Below are 21,115 nucleotides of genomic sequence, written 5' to 3'. Positions count from 1 at the left end.
TTGGTTTATATGTCCACTACTTTTTTGTTGTTTGTTTCTTCAGGACAAGAAAAAAGGACACGGAAACGCAGCCGTAGTAGATCTTCCTCATCATCTTCCTCCAGTTCGTCATCTTCATCTTCTTCCTCAGACTCATCATCCTCTTCTTCATCAGGTTCATCACACTCCTCCAGCCGCAGTGGGAGTAGCTCCAGTAGTAGCGGTAAGAGACAAGTGTCTTTGGCTGGCAAATATTGTTTTGCTTTTAACTTCAATAGAACGTTTTTCTCCATAGTCTAATAGTATTTATAAATGAGGCTCTTGTGGCAGTTTTTTCTAAATGTGTGCATTTTTATCATCATAACTGTAATAATATCTATAATTTCATTCAGTTTATTGTTTTTAATTTTTTTTAGACGACCGCAGTAAATATAGAAAGCCATCTAAGAAAAGGAAAAAGGAGAAACAACACAAGAAAGTAATCGTGTGTATTCTATTTAACATATTTAAAGTTTTGACCTATTGATTTCATAGGCCTCCTACTAAATCCTAAATATTTTGTTTTAAGAAGCAGAAAGTGAAGAAAGAGAAAAGGCCTAAACGTAAAAAGGACAAGAAAACCAAAGGAGGAGAAGAAAATTCTGGACCTGTACAAATCTCCAAGGTATCTGCCCATTAAGTTCCAATTAGGAAAAATAGTTATTCTAATGAGTACAGTATATAAAAACGCTATTTCCTGTCAATCTTTATAAAAATGTGACCATGAATTTCCAGTCATCCCTCACATCCCACAAAACATTCAGGTCCACAAGAGAATATGTGAAGTTACATGCCATTCCAGGTTAGGTGTGCACTCAGCCTGCTCCAGTGGCTACAATGGGATATCTGCGTTCCTTTCTGATTGGCTAAAAAGTTCCTTAGACTCTGCTTACTCCACTCACCAACAGAAAGACAGGGGGACCCTCACAAAAAATTGAACTCTTGGCAACTTCACATTTACCATGTTATTATACCTACACCACAGTAGCTATAGTAGCAGTAACAAGATAGAGGGTAGATATACATTTATTAGTCAGCAACTTCCTTTGCTATTTTCCACTGCCAGTGCAAGCTGTTTTTACTCCGCTCCTCTTCATAGTGTTTCACACATGTAACACACAACGGGAGATCTCCCAAGTGTCCTCACATGGGACATTTCACCTTATTACGGTGTTCGAACAGGAGGCACAGGAAAACAGTATTTTATTTACGTCCCCTCAGGAGAATGTCAGCATTCGAGCACATGCGTAAAAGAGGCTTTTCTCTAGCTTTCACAGGTTGACTGTGCAGTTTTGGTTTGTATTCTTGCCCCCTTAAACTGTGCTTTCCTCTGTCAGTACTTGAAGGAGAGAAAAAGGGGCAAATACAGCATGATTTCAGGGAAGAAGATCAAGATGAAAGTAAAGAAGTCAAAGAAAGACAAACAGGTAATTTCACCATTTTGTTGTGACTAGGTGTGGTTTTGTATTTTTTGAATTAATTATTTGACTTTGCTTACATCTGCCTTTCTCTTTTTCATTCCAGCGGGATAAAAATCGAGCAGAACTTCTTGACTTCTTAAACTCTACCCTGTAATGACTCTGTGCTCAGGCTCAAACATGTCAGCAGAACTCAGGAATTAACACCTCAGCTTTGCGAGAGAACACAACAAATGAGCTTTGAGGAACAGATGATGAATAGCACACAGGAACTGCATGAAGCTGGATAGTGAAATAGCCACAGCAAAGAAAAATGTGTTAGATTATATAAAGTTAATCTAATCTAACACATTTAGCGTTTAGACCACCAACATTTGTACTGTGTCTAATGGTCCGATAGCCAGTTCTTCATTTTAGTCTGATGGTGTAAATAAGCTGTGTCATCTGAAAGAACTCTATTAAATAGTTTCTCAAATGTGCTTATAAGTAAAACAGGTTTCTCTGATAATATTGATGAACAAAATTGATAGAATGGAGCCAGAGATATTTTCCAAGACAAGGTACCTGTCAACTACAATGCAACTAAACCACCAACAGTTTAGCCAGGTTAGAAATGTTTGTACCTGCTGACTGTGTCAGTCATTCATTTAGGATTACCATTACATATATTCTAGGTTTGTTTTTTGTTTCTTTTGCGTTAAGTTTTTTGGTTGGCTAGAACACCAGGTGTTATGTTTCTACAGTAAAACCCTTCTGTGGGAACCAGTGTTATCAGTGTGTACTGATATTAAAGTTTTTCTATTGTATGTTTTATTAATAACATTCATTCCCATAAATTCTGTTGCTTGTGTCATGAATCATGTTTCCACAGTCAATCAGTCATCCTACTAAATTGTAACCTAAAGCTCCTTTATCACTTTTAATACCCTTATAGCAGTTCTTCATGATGGAGTAAACCCATTGTGTAGTGTTGAATTTTGCTGTGTAAAAACAGTAAAACAGCAATAAATTGCTGGAAAGACTTTACTTTGAAATGTTTTACTCAATAAAATTCAGTAACATTAATCATTTCTTTTTTAAGGCCCTCTTGCAAAGGAGAAACACAGAAGGAATGCTTTCAGTTTGCAGAGCTGGGACTGTAAATCATTGTGCAGAGTAGAGTGACCATGATTCACTCATTGAATGACGTTAATGTGAACATTGATTATAGCTTTTTATTTTTTTTGGACTGTGAGTAACATCTGTACAGAAATGTCACACAAAACATTCAGCCTTAAATAATCGTTCCCACAAAGGCCATTTGTGTGGTCTAACAACCACTCTCTCCGGCAACATTAAAGGCTTACACAGTATAAATATCTCTATTTAGCTAGAATAAACAGTGCCTAAGACTTGGATGACACATCTCTATAAAATATAGGGGTGGTAATCTCATAGAAACTTGAAACTGCTGCAAGTGTTATGCAGGAGAAGGATGATGATGGGATGCATCCTCACTCGCCTTGTGCAAAGAGGATGTACTGTATTTGAGCCCTAGACCTCAGCATCTGTCCCACTATCACGCCTCATTAGCGCCCGTCTCAGACAACCTTGCTGCTGTTTGTCCCTTTGTATCTGAAGTCAGGCGTGCTCCACACCCTCTGTGACCTCTCTTCGCTCTCCATCCCTCTCTCCACATCCTCTGACACAGTTTTGAGGTCGCTCAGCCCCGCCTCGTTGGCCACAGAGGAGGTCCGGCCCACCGTGCTTCCAAAAGGTTTGATCTTGATCCGGGACCTGAAGTTCACGAGGGACATGCTCATGGCACGTTTGTTGTTCCACTGACGGGTGAGACGTTGCACCTCCTGCTCCTCCTTTAAATGGTCCAGAGCATCCAGGAGGACGGAACGGAACAAGCCGTACACCTCCTGAACCTCAGGCTCATTGGCCTGCATGACCTCTCTGAACCTGTGCAAAGCAAAGACAAACACAGGTGAGTCGGTCAAAGAGGAAGGATACAGAAACAACGTGGTCGCAACATCAATTATTTTCATCCATATTATTATTATTATTATTAACTGTATTAAAAATGATCTAAAGGTAAAGTGCTTTATTTGTCATTATACATATAAGGTGTTCAACATAATTGTGTCAGATGATCAGATGAAGAGTGAGACACTGAGCGCCCCGACACTATGGGCCAGCCTGACCTGGTCCCTAACGTGTTTTTAGGGGAAGGGGAACCCGATACAAGCACAGGGAAATCATGAAAACTCCACACAGAACGGCCCATCTGGTCCGGGAATTGAAGCGTCTTGCTGTGAGGCAAGTTTAAACGACACCTTCTCTGATTTTAAACGTGCTGCTTCTGGTTCTAGTTTGGGTCGTTCATGTTCATAAATGCCTTTAAATTTGACTATATCAAAATATCTCTCTACTTCTAGCTGAAAAATGCCTCCATATGACATCACTTGGAGGAACCTTCAGTTCAGATCATGTTACATCCTTGCTCATACCATGAAGTTTGTAATCATGGTCAACCTGCTTTTTCAGGGCCCCTGCAGATGACATCTTGAGGAGTTTTTCAGCTACAAGCAGAGAAATATTTTAAAATTTTAAGTCAGATGGAAGATTTATAACATGAATATACATTTGCTTCCTAAACTAAAGCCATAGAAAATAAGTTTTAAGTAGGAGCAAACCTTTACCAAAGTCATAATTTATTTTACTTTAATAATTCATTACACAGTGTATAATATTGGGTGGAAAGAAGTTTAACTGTCACTTTGTGGAAATTAATTGGATTAATGAAGAAGGGTGCATTTGAGAAACCCCCAGAATTATCTTCCCCTTATTCTGCTTCACTGCTGACTATTAATTCAGGACCCCTTTTTCATGCAGCTAATTAAAATCCTCCAAACACGCACAGCTTAGTCCCTGTTTGTGTGTGTGTGTGTGTGTGTGTGTGTGTGAGAGAGAGAGAGAGAGAGAGAGAGGGAGAGAGAGGGAGACATTCTGTTTAGTGCCTCACTTCTCCCCTTTAACACCTCCCAAAAAGCTGTCAAACTGAAATGAGACACTTGAGACACCAGCAGCCTTCTGTGAACAGATGCTCGAACAAGCTCAGGTCATCTCTGCAGGTTAAGAGATATAAAAGACTAAAGTGTTTGTGTGTGGTTAAGTTTTGACAGCTGAACAGTTTCCTGATTAAATCTCCTTTTGTGTGTGAGGAATAAATTTTAAATTTGTGAAGCTAAAAACATGTAACATGATTGCCCGAAAAAAACAACTGGATGTTGAGTCACGTCAACTGGACTTGATTATTTTTCTTTGTAGCTGGAAACATTTCATTGTGGTATTCAAATGGTTACGTAGTAAAAAGAACTGCGGCTGCAACAGGAGTTTTTCAGTCTTCTTGAGTACAAATAAATAGTAACCGTTGAATAGATGGAGCAGAAATATAAAAGTAGAAGTACTGTAAATGAGTACTGTGAAGATAACATATACAGTCTGTGATCTTTTTTGTGGCAGCTCACTGTCTCCTTACTTGAGAATAACCAGCCCACAGCACGATGGCGGCACCTTGGAGCAGAGGTCCTCCAGGCCGAGTCTCTCCCCGGTGCTGATGTTGTAGGAGGAGCGAGGCGTGCTGGCCAGCCAGCTGTAGTCCACTCCAGTCTTGAGACGCCGGTACTCATTTTCTCTCTCTTTTTGCTGCTTCTCCGCCTCTTTCAGCTGCCAGCTGAACTCCAGCATCAGGGTGTCGGTGACCACGTCAGCCGGGTCCCTCCGGGGGCTTCGGTAATAAGGCTCATTCCAGCTGAACCAGGAGGCCATGGCCCTGCTGTCTTCCACAGCCCCCTGATATGGGAGGGACAATGAGAGCGTGTCACTGGATTGAAACAATTAAATGTGACCTTGAATTAAACTACAGCACAAAATATAACTACCAAGCAACTGAATTATTTCTTTAAGGCTGCGAATGGCTGGAGAGTAAAAGGAGAATGCATACTGCCTTAACATTTATGACTTTTCAAATTTGGCAGGCGTACCGCTGCTAGTTTTTTCCCTTCAAGACTCTCTGTAAACAGCTGTGCAGAAAACACTATGTTCTTTTAGGTTTTGGCACTTTGTAAAGCAACATAGACAACACGTACATGTTTCCATCACTGGCATCTGTGTTTCTTACACTAAATCCGCTCAGCATCTGGACACATTCCCAAAACAGACGGCCCACCGGTCTATCCATCTGAGGGCTCTTTGTTCCACTCTCTGTTCCATGCGGCTCAGTTAAATTGAGCCGTCTCTGTTTGGCTTGCTTTTCTTTTTGTGATGACATTAAAAACAGAACAGAAAAAGCCACTGATGGAGGTATGAAAAGACAAAGTTATTGTTGTCACCTCCTGTAACTGTTAAGATTAGAGTTGAGATCAGTAAATAATTAGATAAAGAACATCCAGCAGCAATTCAGATGTTTCTGAATCTCTACAGTATCTTTAAGCATAATTATCTCACATTCTCTGGTTCCAGCTTTTAAAGTGTGAATATTTTCTTTTGCGGTCTGTAATCACAAACTGAATTACAGCTGAAATTGAAAAAGCTTCAAAAGCACAGCTTTTTAAAACATTACATTTCCTTATTTTATTTTATTTTCTCTGGGTTATTTAATTTATATGCTGATGTTGCCTCAGCTGTTGTACATGTTTCACTCCGCCCTGTTCTGTACTCTTAATGATTACCAACGTGTGCCGAGAACAGCTAGGATAACAAAGTGACAGAGTAAGATTAGTCGCCGACCTGCTTTCACCCCGCACCCAACAGTTAAACTCTGAGCCTTCAAAATGGAGTCAGACACAGGCTGCCAATACAATGTTCCATAAATTCACAGTGCTCACACCAGTAGCCTTTTATTGCATCTATTAAACATGAACTTGAATGTTTGGCATAAAATGTATGGGGACTTTAACAGATGTAATAAAATGTAGAATAATGTAATAGTTAAGTATGTGGTTGCAACAAATGATGATTTTCTTTTGTGATTATTCTGCAAAGTATTTTGAGGTATTACACTAATTAGGCTTTACAGAAGTGAGTTGTAGCATCTGACCAACAGTCAAAACCCTCAATGTGTATTCAATTTGCTATAAGATAGAAAGGAAAGAAAAGGCCAAGATAAGCAACAAATTCCCACATTGGAGAAGCAGTTAACATTAAATGTGTGATATTTTTGCTTTTAAAATAACAAAATGGTTTATTTTTAATTTTCTGCCAATTTATTCATCCCTGCAGTTTTAAAAAGAAGACCTTGTCCATGTTGCCCAGCTTCTTGGGGACTAATCCAAACTATTTTTCATGGATAGCCAATAATTATTTGCTGGAAGAAAAACTTCTGACAAACACAAATACAGCTTTGACTATTTTTAAACTCACCGCTCATAAGCACTTGCTCTGTTCACTTTAAAAAGAAGACTTTTCTTACCTGTTCTTCTGCTTCTTTTTCTTAAGTTTGTCTACACAACATACAAAATCACTGGAAAGCCTAATTGGAAAAGGCCTCAGAAAGCAGATCAGTAGTTGGATACTAAAGAGATAAGACAGGCTGAATGAGAAGCAGAGAGGAAAGGGAAATGGTCTCTCTCTCGCTCTTTCTGCTCTTACATCCTCTCACAGTCCCACAGTATTATCTCCACCTCCCTCTCCATCTCTCCCCTCCTCCTGGGAGCCTCTCCGGGCTGCTATTACTTGTTGCAGGAGGCTGGGGGCACCATCTCCAAAGGGAGCCATTGGATCACGGCCCTTGATGAAGTGCCTATGTAGCTTTTTACGATTCGCTGTTGCCATAGTGATGCTCCTAAGCCTATTTGTCCACAATAAGCTCCATCAGCTGAAAGGGAGCTAGAGGGAGATGAAGAGGCAGATAAAAAGGACGGAGTGGGTTGAACAGTGAGATAGAAAGAGAGACATAAATCAAAGGATGTTGTTTTGAGGACAGAGCTAGTGTGGTGTGCGTTCGCCGTGCTTTGACGACCGCGTAGTTAGGTGGTGAGTGGCACAACATCTGCAAGAAGTCAGCCTGTGTAAATTACCTACCACAGATAATGAGTCTCTCTGACCCAGAACAGTCAGGCACAAATTATAGGAGGGTTGGAAAAGTGTTAATTGAAGGAGGAAATGTTTGTTTATGTGTGTGTGAGTGGATGATGGAGAAGAAGTGGCAGAAATAGTCCATTTTGAATGTTCAGTCATTGTGTAGGTGGATTTCAAGGTTTGTTGGTTTGTTCTGTGTGTAGGTGTGAGCAGCTAACCTCACACGTTTTTTTTCCCTCAGCACATATTCACAGCAACCTTAAAATCCGCGTCACATCTCCAGCACTGCACCCACCTGCTCCACCGCCTCCTCCTCCGCCTGAGTGCTACTGCTGTTAAATAGAATGCTAGGTGAACTATGAACTCCATTTAGTCACTGCTGAAACGCCTGCATCCATCAGTATGATTTTATCTTTGCAGAATAAAAGAATAACACAAAAAGGATTAAGTCATTTATATAAACTGAACCACATTTTCATAACAGAAAAGCAAAACCTCATGTTGTCGTACAGAATAAATGTTGGGGTTTTGATGCATCACTGGGCCCAAAACAGTGAGTCTGGTTCTTCCCTCATAAATGTGTAGGAACCCATGACAGGTAACATCACTCTCTCTCTCTAACCCATTATAATTTGACCAGAGCTATTAACCCAGGCAAAGGTGACTATTTGATGGCTTGATGGTCTATATGTTGTGTGTTTGTGTGTGTGTGTAGGCTCAGCTACTCAGACCAGCCCCTCAGTTTGATAGGCAGTTTTGTCTGAAGGCTGAACTCACTAGTCCAGTCATTTTGCCTATTTATCCAGCTCCACTGGTCCTTTTAGCAGTTTCCAGTCATGTGTGACACGGAGCATGTGCTGCTCAACTGATCAAACGGCCACGTAGTCATCCTCAGCTGCTTCATCTTAGCTGCTAACCAGCCAGCCACGTTTTTCACCTCCTGCTTTAAGCGGGACTCGTCATAGCTCAGTTACCAGTGAAAAACATTTGTCTGCCAACAAAACCACTACGGCCAAGCTCCACTGGGCAGACCTGTGGTTTCCAACCGCTTTTCCTCCCACAGCCCAGTTCATCCCATGCACTGTCGACCCCATGGAATACACTTAAAGTACTGCTGGCCTGCTCAACGCTGCCTGTTACCAGAATGTTTCACCCTCATGAACAAGCTAAATCCCATCCCATCTACTTACTCTGACACACAGAAGCAATGAAGGGTTAAGAGCAGATATCTAAACTGTGTGATGAAGATGTTTAAAAAAGGGTGGGGGTACTTTCTAATCTATTCTGTAATGTGTCCTGAAGTTATAGTGTGCTGCGCTGTGATATGATGCAATATCTTTTTATCCAGCCTCTTTGCTTCACCATTAGAACTTTTAACTTTTTTTTCAAGGTGCTTCTTTATGTGTGGGAGGCTTTGTTCATTCGTTGCACTTTACACAGCTTAAAACCAGTTGCACTTTACTATCTCATCTATTTGTTCTTGTTGTGTACATTTCTGCAGTAAGGAAATTAAAAGTCTATCATTTGCACCTTGTTTGACCATTTCCTTCTGTAATATATATTTTTAAGGGGTAATCAAGCTATCAGTTACGACATTCCTGACCTTCTCTCTCTCTGATCCAATTCCGTACTACATGCAATGCTTATATACAGTTCACAAAGTGAGTGAGTCAAAATGCAAAATGAACACAAGCACAAATCTGCTCCTGATCAGGGACAAAGTGTCATGTTTTTAATCTGTCTGAATGAATAACCATCCACACAGTGAGACTGAGTTCTCCTCCATGTTAAGGCAGTGTGTCTACCTTGGGCATGAAGGGGACAGATGGGCAGGTAAGCTCTTGCTGTAATCCAAACGGATGACAGTGCTAATCCTCTAAAGTGATTCCCTCCCTCAGATGCATATTCGCCTCACTCAGTGAGCAGCCACAGGGCTTTGTCAGTGTGTCACTGGGCAATGATGTCGTTTGAGAGATGGCAAAGAGACACTTGTGTGTTTTGATGCAGGACAAGAGCTTTTACATTTCCACCTCACATCAGCTAAAGTGTCATATACATATGGAGTCCTGGGCATAGAGAATAGTGGCCATACAGTGGGGTCATTGTATGTTTGTGTGTTTGGAATGGGGTAGAGTTACTGCATTTGGTGACATAATCCACACATTTTATCCTGAGCCCACATAAAATAGCAGGTTTGCGGCAGGAAAAAAAAACATGTCAAATCAACGTGCGGAACACGTTCCTCTGTGGAGACCCCTGAAGGGACAAGCCGAAGGCTGGTGATCCACCTTGATTGCTGGACATGCAGGATGCAAATCATTATTTTCTGTTGTAAAAGTATATAATCTAAGTACTTAACACCCCATTAATATTTGACACGTTTGCATTTTGACCAAAAGAATTTGAAAATTAAACAGTACTGAAGCTCTTCATGTTTCATACAGATATATATAGAGATAAAGATATGATTCAGATGTAATTTAGAAATATATATAGCTACATGCAGATTTGTGGGGCAGAAAAAAAGGCTTCTTGGACACATCTGTCATATTGTATGAACCAAGTAATTTTAAAGTAGTTTCACCCTGAGCAGCTACAACAGTACAATGTTAAATGTTTGTCTCAGCATCAGTGTCAACAGTCAGATAAGACCATGTATGAACATTTATCAGTAAAAGGAAATATTTTCTATAGAATGATGACTTAAAGTTTCCTACTTCCTAATTTTATTCAAGTAGGATTTAAATGCTAGAATCAGACTCTGCTCTACCTGGTCCTCCCTCAGCGTACGCCGCTCAGGCCCCCTGAGAGAATACATAAGAAATTGTCCAAAACTTTATATTCAAACAGAAATTATTGGAATTCTGTGATCTGTGGTCAGAATGGCGAGTCTCACTCACCTTAAGAAACCAATATTCAGTGAATGTCAGGATTCCCTGCTTTTCTGTTTATGCACACAAGCTGATCCTGATAAATAACCCTTATAATCTGTTTTAATGTTGTTTGAATGCATTCAAAATAAGTATATTTGCATGGCCTTTTCACATTCATATTATCTCTGTATATACAACATATATTTAGTAAAACCAAAACAAACTAAACTAAATAAAAAACATAATTAATGATTTTATATATATAAAACATGCTGTATTTATGAAGTTAATGTCAGCAATTAAATTCACCACTAGAGGGTAGATTTTCACCATTTTAGCTGCTGAGCGGCTTCGTAGGAGCTGACACTATTTTTTATCTCTGCTGGAACATCTCTGTGTGTGTGTGTGTGTGTGTGTGTGTGTGTGTGTGTGTGTGTGTGTGTGTGTGTGTGTCTGTGTGTGTGTGTGTGTGTGTGTGTGTGTGTGTGTGTGTGTGTGTCTGTGTGTGTGTGTGTGTGTGTGTGTGTGTGTGTGTGTGTGTGTGTGTGTGTGTGTGTGTGTCTGTGTGTGTGTGTGTGTGTGTGGTGGTCGTCACAGGTGGTTAAACTGGTTTGGGGTGGCAAAAAGGATCCTGGGTGTGGAAGGGGGAATCATCTTGTTTGATTTGGGAGCTGACATTTCACATCAAAAGCCTAAAATGCCTTATTTAGAAAGAAAAGCGCCGCAGGGGCTTCTGACAAATTGTTTTTTAGTCAAGTTGATGAAGTTTTACAGTGTAGTGTAAACTGAATTAACACTATATTTAAACCCACATAAACATTCACAGCCTGTTGTTCAGAACACTAACAGACAGTCGAGTCTTTTTACTCCTCCAAGAATGAAACAAGCAGTGATGTGTTGTGGACAGACACTAACTGAGATGAATGTGAGCTTTGTTTGATTGTCAGGCTGCCTCACATAGAGACTCTGTGCACATGTGTCAGACTCTGTGCACTCCACTCTGAAGGGCGATAAGATGCAGTCATATGATGGGCTGAGAGCCACTTCGTGAAAACATGTTTTTCTATATTTTTGCATGTTTTCTGTTTGTCTTTGTCTTGTGGAAACTAATACAAATCAAGATCAAAATACATTGTTCAATATGGCAAAAATGTGAATTTATGACCCTTCATGATGTTTGATGTAATGTGCAATTTAGTCAGTACTGTAATATCTAATGTATTGTTGTGACAGTGTTAGGTACTAGTTGGACTCGGGCATCTCTTTGTTTAAGAGTCAAAGAAATGAAATTCTGCAATATTTCACAAGAAACTAAACTAGAAAAAGACAGAACATTCGTTCTTTCCCATTAGTATCTTTAGCCCCTCTAGATTAAATTTGTGACACTTTTCAGGAACATGATTCAAGTATAGTAAAAGACTGTAAGTAGTTAAAACTAGTTTCAAACTTAAATTAGAACTTTAACATTAACTTTAACAACTGGGTTGCAAGGTCGCTGTATATTGATATATCAGTCACAAGCCTAGTTCTCCTGCAAGACAAGTACTTTGACCGATACATTTTGCTGATATTAATAACAATAATAATGACCTTTACTTTATGTACTTACCTCAACTTGCCATTACTTGTGACTGAGCACTGATGCTTTTCGACAGTATTCATATATTGTTGTATTGGTGCTTTTAGTGCTTCTTCCAGGTTTTTGTATTTGATTTTTAATTAGCTTGTAATACTTCTGGACTTTTTGAGTTCTTTTGATGTGTTGTACATTTGTTGTACATGTGAACAGTTGCATACGTAATGTTCCTGGAAACAACAAATGAAAAGAGAAAAATTACGATTTCAAAATCATATATAGAAATTCATATAGATATATCATATATTTGGTACAATTCTACAACTTATTCTTCTAATTCTACAAAGTACCCAGCTTCCTCCTTATCTGTCCCAATGAGCAGCCGGCATTGCTCAAACTTCATTATGTAATCCCCAACACACATGTTCTATAACGCCTAACTGGAACTGAAGTTGCCTCAGGTGCAAAGAGCTAAGCTGCCCTCTTGTGTGACTGTAAGCAAGGAAGTTCAGGAGGATCACATGAGGGCAGTGACCAAACTTTGCTGACATCCCCTTTTTCATTGGCCCTTGTTCAGCGTCCTGTTTCAATAGATAAAGCCCCTGTGGACTGTGGACTAGGATCAGTGAACCGGGTGGTGAATAGTCTCATAGCTCATCATGGTCTGAAGCATAAAGAATGAAACTCAATAACACCACATAAAGGCCTGAACGTGTAGCTTCCAAAGTCATTTTCTACCATGTATAACTGTTTACGTGAGGTTTTTTTAACGGCACTTATGCCACATTTATGGATTAAAAGATGGATGCTAGAGATCAATACCACTCTCATGTCTGCTGCTGTAATGGTGAAGCAGGAGCTGGGATTTCATCATGTTACTCCTCTTTAAGGAACAACAGTTTTTTTCTGTTTGACCGGCTCTGTCTACACCTCAGAGTGAAACCAAAGATGTGTCATTTTCATTTCGTAGAGTTTCTGCACAGTATTTAATTTTTTTAAGATGTGTGAGATACTTAGAAATGCTGTTTTTTTTCTTCTTTCTTTATGCCAAGCTATTGTAAATGGTGCCCTATATTCACCTGTCACTAACCATGTGTGTCTTTTGGGAGGTAACATAAAACTGACTTTTAACCGCTGCCTGATGCTGGAAGCTGGAAAAGCTGGAAGCTGGAAAAGATGCTGGTGAAACCACTAATAAACCACTGAAGTTGCATTCATGAAATCAAAACATGAACAGGAAAAACTTCATGTTTAAAGCGAATGATGACATACTTTACATATACATATGTATATATACATATATGTGTGTATATATATATATATATATATATATATATATATATATATATATATATATATATATATATATATATATATATATATATATATATATATATATATATATATATATATATACACACACAGTTTCTCCTGCTCACCCATCTGAGAAGAGATCAGCGTGTTAGCTCGCACTCCGCGTGGCAGAGACAGCCCGAGGCCTGATTCTCGGCCTGCCATGCAGCCGTATTGCATTGCCAGATGGCTGGAGATTGAATGAAGTTAAAGAGTAAGTTCCTCCGCAGAGTTCACTTTCTGGGCAGAATGTTGTCTCTTAAGCCTGGGAATTGCGAAATTATTGACTCATTTATTTATTCTTAGAAAACAATACAAACATCGTCAGTTTGACCTATCTGCCGTGCGAGTCAGTGCTGGCTGTGCAGTTGGGTGAGGATCACTGCTCTGTTCCACAAACACTGAGATAATATGATGACCTCCTGACGTGTTGGCTCTTTCTTATAAATCAGGGAGGAATAAACAGGACCCAAAGTCCTAAACACAACATATTTTAAAATATTTTGCACAAAAGGTGAACATCATTTATTGTTAAGTGATTCATCCTCAGGCAAAGCTCAATACTTTTATTTCTTTTAGACTGTTCTGAAGTTTTCTACAGTATCTTCTGGTAAATTCAACCACACTTCCTTCAGCACTTCTCAGAGTTCTACTTTAAATGCAGGTACTTTTATGTCTGTCTCTGTCCAGGTGATCCCACACAACCTCTGCGGTTTTCAAGTTTGGACTCTTTGGAGGCCTGTCCATGACTGTTTGTGTGTTACAGGTACTTTTTTCTTTCACAGGATTAACAGTGTGATTAGTATCTTGGAAAAATAAAACTGTTGATATATTCTCAACAATTGGAACTGAAAATGTAAAACCTCAGTTTATCAGTCCATAATACTCCATCACTCCATCGCTTCAATAGTCCTGAGTTTTCAGCTTTTTCACCCTGTTCCCCTTCTTAAAAACGGGTTTCTTGGCTGCTATCTTCCCACAGTGGCCATTCTTGATATAGCTTGTTTGGACTGTTGCAGGATCAACTTACTGTCCAGATAAAGCTGCCAGATCCTGAGCCAGGTCCTTGCTGGACTACTTCTGGCCTCTAAAACAAGAACCTCTGAGAAATGTCTCATCATCAGATTTTGACAGTCTTCTTGGTCTTCCACTGCAAGAGGGGGTCACACTAAGTACTTGCAGCCAGTTGTAGCTGTTTACTTTCTAACATTTCTGTCTTTTTTCTTATATTTTGATAGCATTGAATTTTGCACCAAACCTCATATGAAATAGAGATTGAACTAATGATTAATTTTAATACTAAAAAATCATTTTTTTCAATTAATCAGTGTTTGCCCTTCATCATGTCAGAAAACAGCTGCCTCCTTTTCAGACTTTAAATAGTAAACAGACAAAATGAAAAAAATATATATTCATCAGGGGAGATGTTTTTTTTTCTGTGTGATATTTGATGGAGTTTACCAGAGTTTCAAACATTTCCAACACATGAAAGTCAAAAAAGGTGTGAAGTGAATGTAAATCTACCACATGTGCACTCTGACAGACACCTTGTCTCCCACCCAATGCATGCTGGGACAGCAGCTGCAGAAACCAGAGCAAGTGAATTTAAAATATGCTTTGAAAATGAGCGGAATAACAATAAAATAAAATAAAATAAAAGACAATGTTCATGTTGCCTTTAAGCTCCACACCTTAAATACAGAAGTGTGCAAACATGTTGGAAAAATACGGAGACAGTGTTTCCAGTCTGTGCATGAATGTTAAAATAAACCCATTGCTGACATCCAGCTGGTAAACTCCCAGGTGCTGTGGGGATTTTGTCCAGAGAGACGCCGCCTTTTATGAAAACAACGGACTCCCCAAACTAAGTAGAAGATTTTCATCCTGACATTGACTCGGACTTCACCCTATTAATATGAGTTAACATTAACAAACAAAAACAAGTTGTCCTGATGTTCTAGATAAATATCTTTATTTTTTTAGGTTTAGAGTCTGAAGATTGCTGAGCGTTTATTGATAATCCATGTGCTCAGAATGACTGAATAAACACAGAAGTGACCATAAGCACATTTGGGTATTTCCATTTTCTGTTACTTCGTACTTCGACTTCACTACACTTCATATTTGTAAAGGCTGATTATAGTTACTAATTACGTTTTAGAATTTTGATTAATAGTACAAATACAATTTAATTGATTCCTAATGTGAAATGTATACGATTCAAAACATATAATCATCATAATTGTGTAGATGTTCAATAAAGTAAATTTCATTATGCATCATGAACACAGTAATCTGTTAATAATCAAGTCAGTCGTTCAGTGTAAATTGTATATATATCTCTTATTTAAATAAGTTTTGGGTTTTAAGAAACATTTTGAATGCAGGACGTTTACCTGTAACAGAGTATTCAACACTGAGGTATTGCTGTTTTTACTTACGTAAATGATATGAGTAACTTTATCCACTACTGCCCATTACAGCCCCTTCAGTGGATGACATGAACGTGTGTAGCAAATTTCATGTGTGTGTGTTTAGTACATCTGTGTAGCAGAGCACAATATCCCCACCCCCACACCCCCATCGTCAGCTATCACACACATCCTCGTGATAATGTGTGTGAGTAATGAGTGTGCGTGTTGGGGGGGGGGCAGATAAGGGAAGCAGAGTTTGACTGTGTGTTAGTTTCCAAAGACAAATCTGAGCCTGAAAAAGGTTCGAGCTGGAGAAGCAGCAAATACATAACCGGAGTCAATGATCTTTCATTAAATGAAGCAATAACCCTTTTTCTTTATAGTATACCATAATTAGTGATACCTCATGACGAAACATTTTAAGAAATAAAACAAATTTGATAAATACTATAAATTTGAATTATTGATGAACTTGTATAGGAGATAAACAAATAGAGTTGTTAATTAAGCTTCACATACTGTATAACTGACTCTATTGTACTTTTATTTCTCCGACTTCTCTTCTGTATGTGTGTAAAAAAACAAAACTATATTTTTTCAATCCTGAAATGTTGTGCAAGATTTTTCATAATAGAATTTTTTTCATACTAAAAGAAATTCCTCTATTCTTTTTCATCAAGAAAACAATAAAGTACATTGAAATACATACTTAGTGTGACAATAGTGTTAAGGCACTTTACTTGCGTGTGGTCATTTTATGCTACTTCATCACTTTGGGACGGGATACACTGGAATTTATTTGCCAGTTGCTAAATGTTGCTGTATTACTATTATTGTGGATTAATCACGTGGCAGCGCATAGTCACAATGAGCTCCAGCTTTACCGGCAACATTATTGATGTTTACAAATGCAGCGATACTTATAATTCCAAAATTATCAATTCTGCATATCGAGCATTTTTACTTCTTGTACTTTATATATTTTAGAATGTTTAAATGCTAAAACATTTGTTCTTACAACAGTAACGTTTTAAGTGCTGAGCCTCTATTACACTGTGCTAATGATGATTCTACTTAAGGAGAAGAACTGATTACATTGAACTCTGTCCTTGCATCATTTGTGATGTGATGAGTTGCTGCTGTGCTCACACTGTAACAGTAGTTAAAAGGTGACGTTTATCTTTACTATATGCAGATTGCATATAGTTGTATAAGAGGAGAGAGCAGGAGAGAGTTTGGAGATGTTGGTTCTTCTGCTGGTTGTTAGTACTCACTTTATCACTGAGGAATTACTTTTTGCTGGTTGAACTCACTCAACTCTGCTGATCAAAGTCTGAGAGTCGGGTGTGTGATAAGGTACAGTATGATCAATCAGTGAAACATTAACCAAAAGTCTTTTCCCTCACACCTCACAGTTCCTTTGTCACCTGATTTTTATCATGTCACAAGAATTCAAAACACCGGGACAAATTGTGCACTCAGAGCACAAAGTCACCTCCTCCCCTTTTTAGCCAGATTCTTATAAGAAATAAGAATCTTTGTCATCATCAGCAGTAAACTTTGAGCTGCTCGTACTTTAGCTAAATATTCAGTAATTGAAGAATTCATTTTCCATGCTCCATTCATTTCTAGTTCATCAGCTGTAGCTTCGTCTTTAATAGTCTACTGTCCATTAAACACGATGTACGGTCATAAAAATCCAAAGGAAGTTTGTCTGGAAAGTTAAAGTTAGGTGTGTCCACCACTGCAGGCAGCAGACCAAACTAATGTAAGGAAAGGTAAAAGCAAATGACTAAATAATAATGTCCTACACACACACAATAAATAGATAGATACACAACTACACACTGAAAAAGGGCTGAAAGAGAAGAACTCCAGGACGTGTCCACAATTCATTCTCAAATCTAACAAATCATGTGGCCATTTTGTTGTTTTAGGGATGAGAGGAAATGACCTTGACAATGCAGAGGTGAGCTGTAAGATGCAGGAAGCCTTTCTTGCTGAGAATTACAGTAGATGAGAGGATGATTAAACTTTTTTTTTTTTCAAATGCTTTCATCGTTTGTAGAGGGGAAGTAATCGTTCACATGATGGAAATCCCCCACACGGGGGATTCATGTTTCTCATACTGTGTAGAAGCAACAGCTAATTTGACTTATTATTTTCAGTTTTGATATTTGAGCACATTTTGACACTATGACTAGAGTAGCCGGTGGATAGTCAGTGGATTTCCTCCACTCCTCTTCATCGGGATCATCATCATCATCATCATGATCAACATAGGCCTGGTAAACATTCCTGCCCTCCTAACCCCCCTCTAAGGTGGACAGCTCTGTTTTAGGGTACAGATTAAACGTTTCTGTAGTAAAATCCAGAGCTTATTAAGTGATTGTCTCTATTTTCAGTCTCTGAGTTGAACATTTACACCTTCCTCTTCACATTATCAGCTGCTTTAGTCATTGTCTCCTTTAAGAAGTGAGGCTGAGGCTGATGGAAATGTCAGAAGCTTCATCACAGTATTGGATGAATCACATTTTTTAAACAGATGGTCCACTTTGTCAGTAGGTTTCATCTTTTTACTGCAGCTTTAATCCATTCAGTAGTAGCTGGGATATTACTGCTGTGATGGATAGAGATGTCTGTGGATGGTTAGAGCCAATAAAACAACGAATTAGTAAGAAAACTATAAATAAAAGGAATTTTAAACAGGTACTGTGCAGCTGTAAAGGCATAAAGACGATAAAGAAAATGAAAGTGTATTTGAGAAAGTGCAGAACAGAGGAAATGAAACAACCTTAAATCCATCAACATCTGAGTAATCAGTTCTGCTCCGCAGTCTACGCGCTGACTGACGTACACAAAACTAAGCTCTTCAGTTGCATTTTAATGACATTAAGATAAACGTTCTGCTTTTTGGTAACATCAAGGTTTCACTTCAGTATTTCTGTATTTGTTTAGCTCATAGAAAGTCGGAAACTGGGCAGCCAGCGTTTCACCAAACTCACTGTCACATGTTCATCTTACTGATGGAAAAAATGTATTTAATTGTATTCCACAAACAATTAAGCAAATATGGCACATGAAACAAGCTCTCTCTCTCTCTCTATATATATATATATATATATATATATATAAAAAATATGTTTGAGTTGCTCAGGTATATAAAGCAAAATTCTACTTCTTCAACTAAAAATGTATAATTACTAAACCTGGAAATAAAGTAGAAATCACGTCATTAAAATAAATGTCCCTCTGTGTGATGTGATGGATGGTAATACTTCATGTATATTAGCATATTAGTTATAGCGATGTACTTTGTATTGTGGCTGATGTCTTTAAAGCAATCACTGGAGGCTCCGTTGTTCTCTTGATAAAAGAAAGGTGAGCTGATTGATACAGACGACACAGGAAGCCTGGCTCTGTCCACAGGGAACAAAAAATCTGCCTGGCAGCACTTCTGCATCTCACTAGAGAAAACGTTATACCTCACAACCTTGTTTCAACGATCACTGAGTAACACACACGATACACACACACACACACACACACACCATATATCACCCAACATCGTCAGTTATATTAGTTTTATACCATTGTGGAGGAAAATCTGTTAAATCGTCAGAGCAAATGGAAGGCAACACTTCTTACCTTTGTACTTTAAATATGAAGCTTTAATAGGCAGCCAGAAGAAGCTGCTGCAGGGATGACGGTCAGTGATTCTCCCATCAGTCCGACCTCACAGTGAAAACGGTAAACAGCTTCCTGCTTGGAGTTTGTTCCAACATTAAACATGACTTTGTTAATACTTTAGTTGCTATAAGAGGATACTAGAAGTTTAAATATTTTGGAGAAAACCAAATGAAATACGATATCAGTGAATACTTTATGTACCATTGTACACGTGTACTACATGTACCACATTGTATGTACCAATATGTTAATGTTTCTTCTTTCCGATCATGCAGCATATTAGAGCTACAAACTGTGAGATATCCCAATGCACTCTGACCCATTTTGCTGTTGCATACACTGAGCTGAAGGAAAGGTGCAAAAAAATAAAAAAACACCTGACGTTCACAAAGAGCACAAACACAGAGCTGCTTTATGCATGAGTGTTTCTCTGTCCACATGAAAAGGGGACAGAGAGCAGCACTGAGGAATGCTGGGTAGAACTCCCGTGCTGTTTGCCTTTGGAATTCCCCCCCGGGGCCTCTTACACAAGTCCCAATGGGCTGACAGCTGCTCCATCAGCCGCACCAGTCCTCTAGGGAAACTCAGCCACTGTCTGCTTCTTCACACCACAGAAACGGGTTGTAAATAACTGCAATTATGGGCTTATGTTGCAGCAGCACAACGCTCCACAACTTACTAGCATTTAGATTTACTTCCCACCATTATTACTGTTTATATGAGTCTGCGGTTTTGTGCCAGGACAGAAGATGTGAGCTGCAAAATCCTGTTGGTTTTAAAGATTAGGCCAACATGACCGTCGAGATTTTCAAATCTCTGCCTAAAACTCACATTCCTCTTTTAAGTATGGTTCCTACCAGCATTACAAGCTGGTGGAACATTTATCAGATTTCTATTGCACTTTTTGAATGTGAAATGACTATTGTTGAAACCTGCCATAGGTTTATTTCTCAAAGAAGAGCACAACAGGTCTTTTGCAAAGCTGATGTGTGCTGTCGCAGAGAAAGCCACACATCTTTATTCCACCTGGAGTGAAAACTAAATATGACAAAGTTATGCCGACCTGTGCACAACCCCTGCTTCTTCAAACCTAAAGCTCCTTTAATCTCCTTCACACTTCTGTGGTTCAAGTGGATTTAATAGGCAAAAGTCAAAAACAGATCAAAGTCAGGACTGACGCTGATCATACCTGGTTTTAAGTCATTTAGGACTACAGATAAGCTATGCTGTCTGAATTTCCCACCATCGGTTACTTGGCATTGTTAGGGATTGACCCAAAAAAAATAAATAAAATAAATTAAACTCTACTCGACATACAGGGCATTATTTGTACATTAGAAACCTCATATACAGTTTTAAAAAAAAAAAGCTAAAGATACATTTGTTTTGACTAACATTTAAAAAGCCCTGCTGTTTATAATAGATAATCCATGATTGTGTATCCAGTTTAATAAAAAGACCAAATAAACTACTTATTATGTAGCTGATACTACAAATACCCTAGGTGTGGACCACCCACCCCACCCTACCCTTAAATAGGAACTGAGTCATGTTTGTGATCAATCAATGTAAATCTCTTGATTTCTATTGTGAAAATTGCTTCATAAAAATTGTTTTCTTGGTTGCTAAGTACTCCACATGAATGATTTTTTTTAAATATTCAAGTTACAAATGTTTCAACAAATAATGAATAAGTCAAAACAACAA

At 38.7% G+C, this 21,115-nt stretch overlaps 1 protein-coding gene across 2 annotated transcripts; it reads right to left on the bottom strand.

The window, feature by feature from the left end:
- Nucleotides 1-2,630: 2,630 nt before the first annotated feature.
- Nucleotides 2,631-7,132, bottom strand: rd3 (retinal degeneration 3, GUCY2D regulator). 2 transcript variants are annotated; one of them, XM_067481541.1, is made up of 3 exons: nucleotides 6,895-7,132; nucleotides 4,963-5,276; nucleotides 2,631-3,383 (listed from the first exon to the last, which is right to left on the bottom strand). In XM_067481541.1, the coding sequence occupies exons 2-3, from the start codon at nucleotides 5,250-5,252 to the stop codon at nucleotides 3,017-3,019; spliced, it is 657 nt and encodes a 218-aa protein (XP_067337642.1). In that variant the 5' UTR covers nucleotides 5,253-5,276; nucleotides 6,895-7,132; the 3' UTR covers nucleotides 2,631-3,016. The 2 variants fall into 2 exon arrangements, with proteins under 2 accessions (XP_067337642.1, XP_067337641.1); XM_067481540.1 differs by lacking the exon at nucleotides 6,895-7,132 and adding an exon at nucleotides 5,605-6,860.
- Nucleotides 7,133-21,115: the final 13,983 nt, after the last annotated feature.

The sequence above is a fragment of the Channa argus genome, chromosome 17 (genome assembly GCF_033026475.1).
Source record: "Channa argus isolate prfri chromosome 17, Channa argus male v1.0, whole genome shotgun sequence".
Lineage (NCBI taxonomy): Eukaryota > Metazoa > Chordata > Actinopteri > Anabantiformes > Channidae > Channa > Channa argus.
The sequence above is the reverse complement of the archived record's forward strand: the minus strand, read 5'-3'. Positions and strand labels throughout refer to the sequence as shown.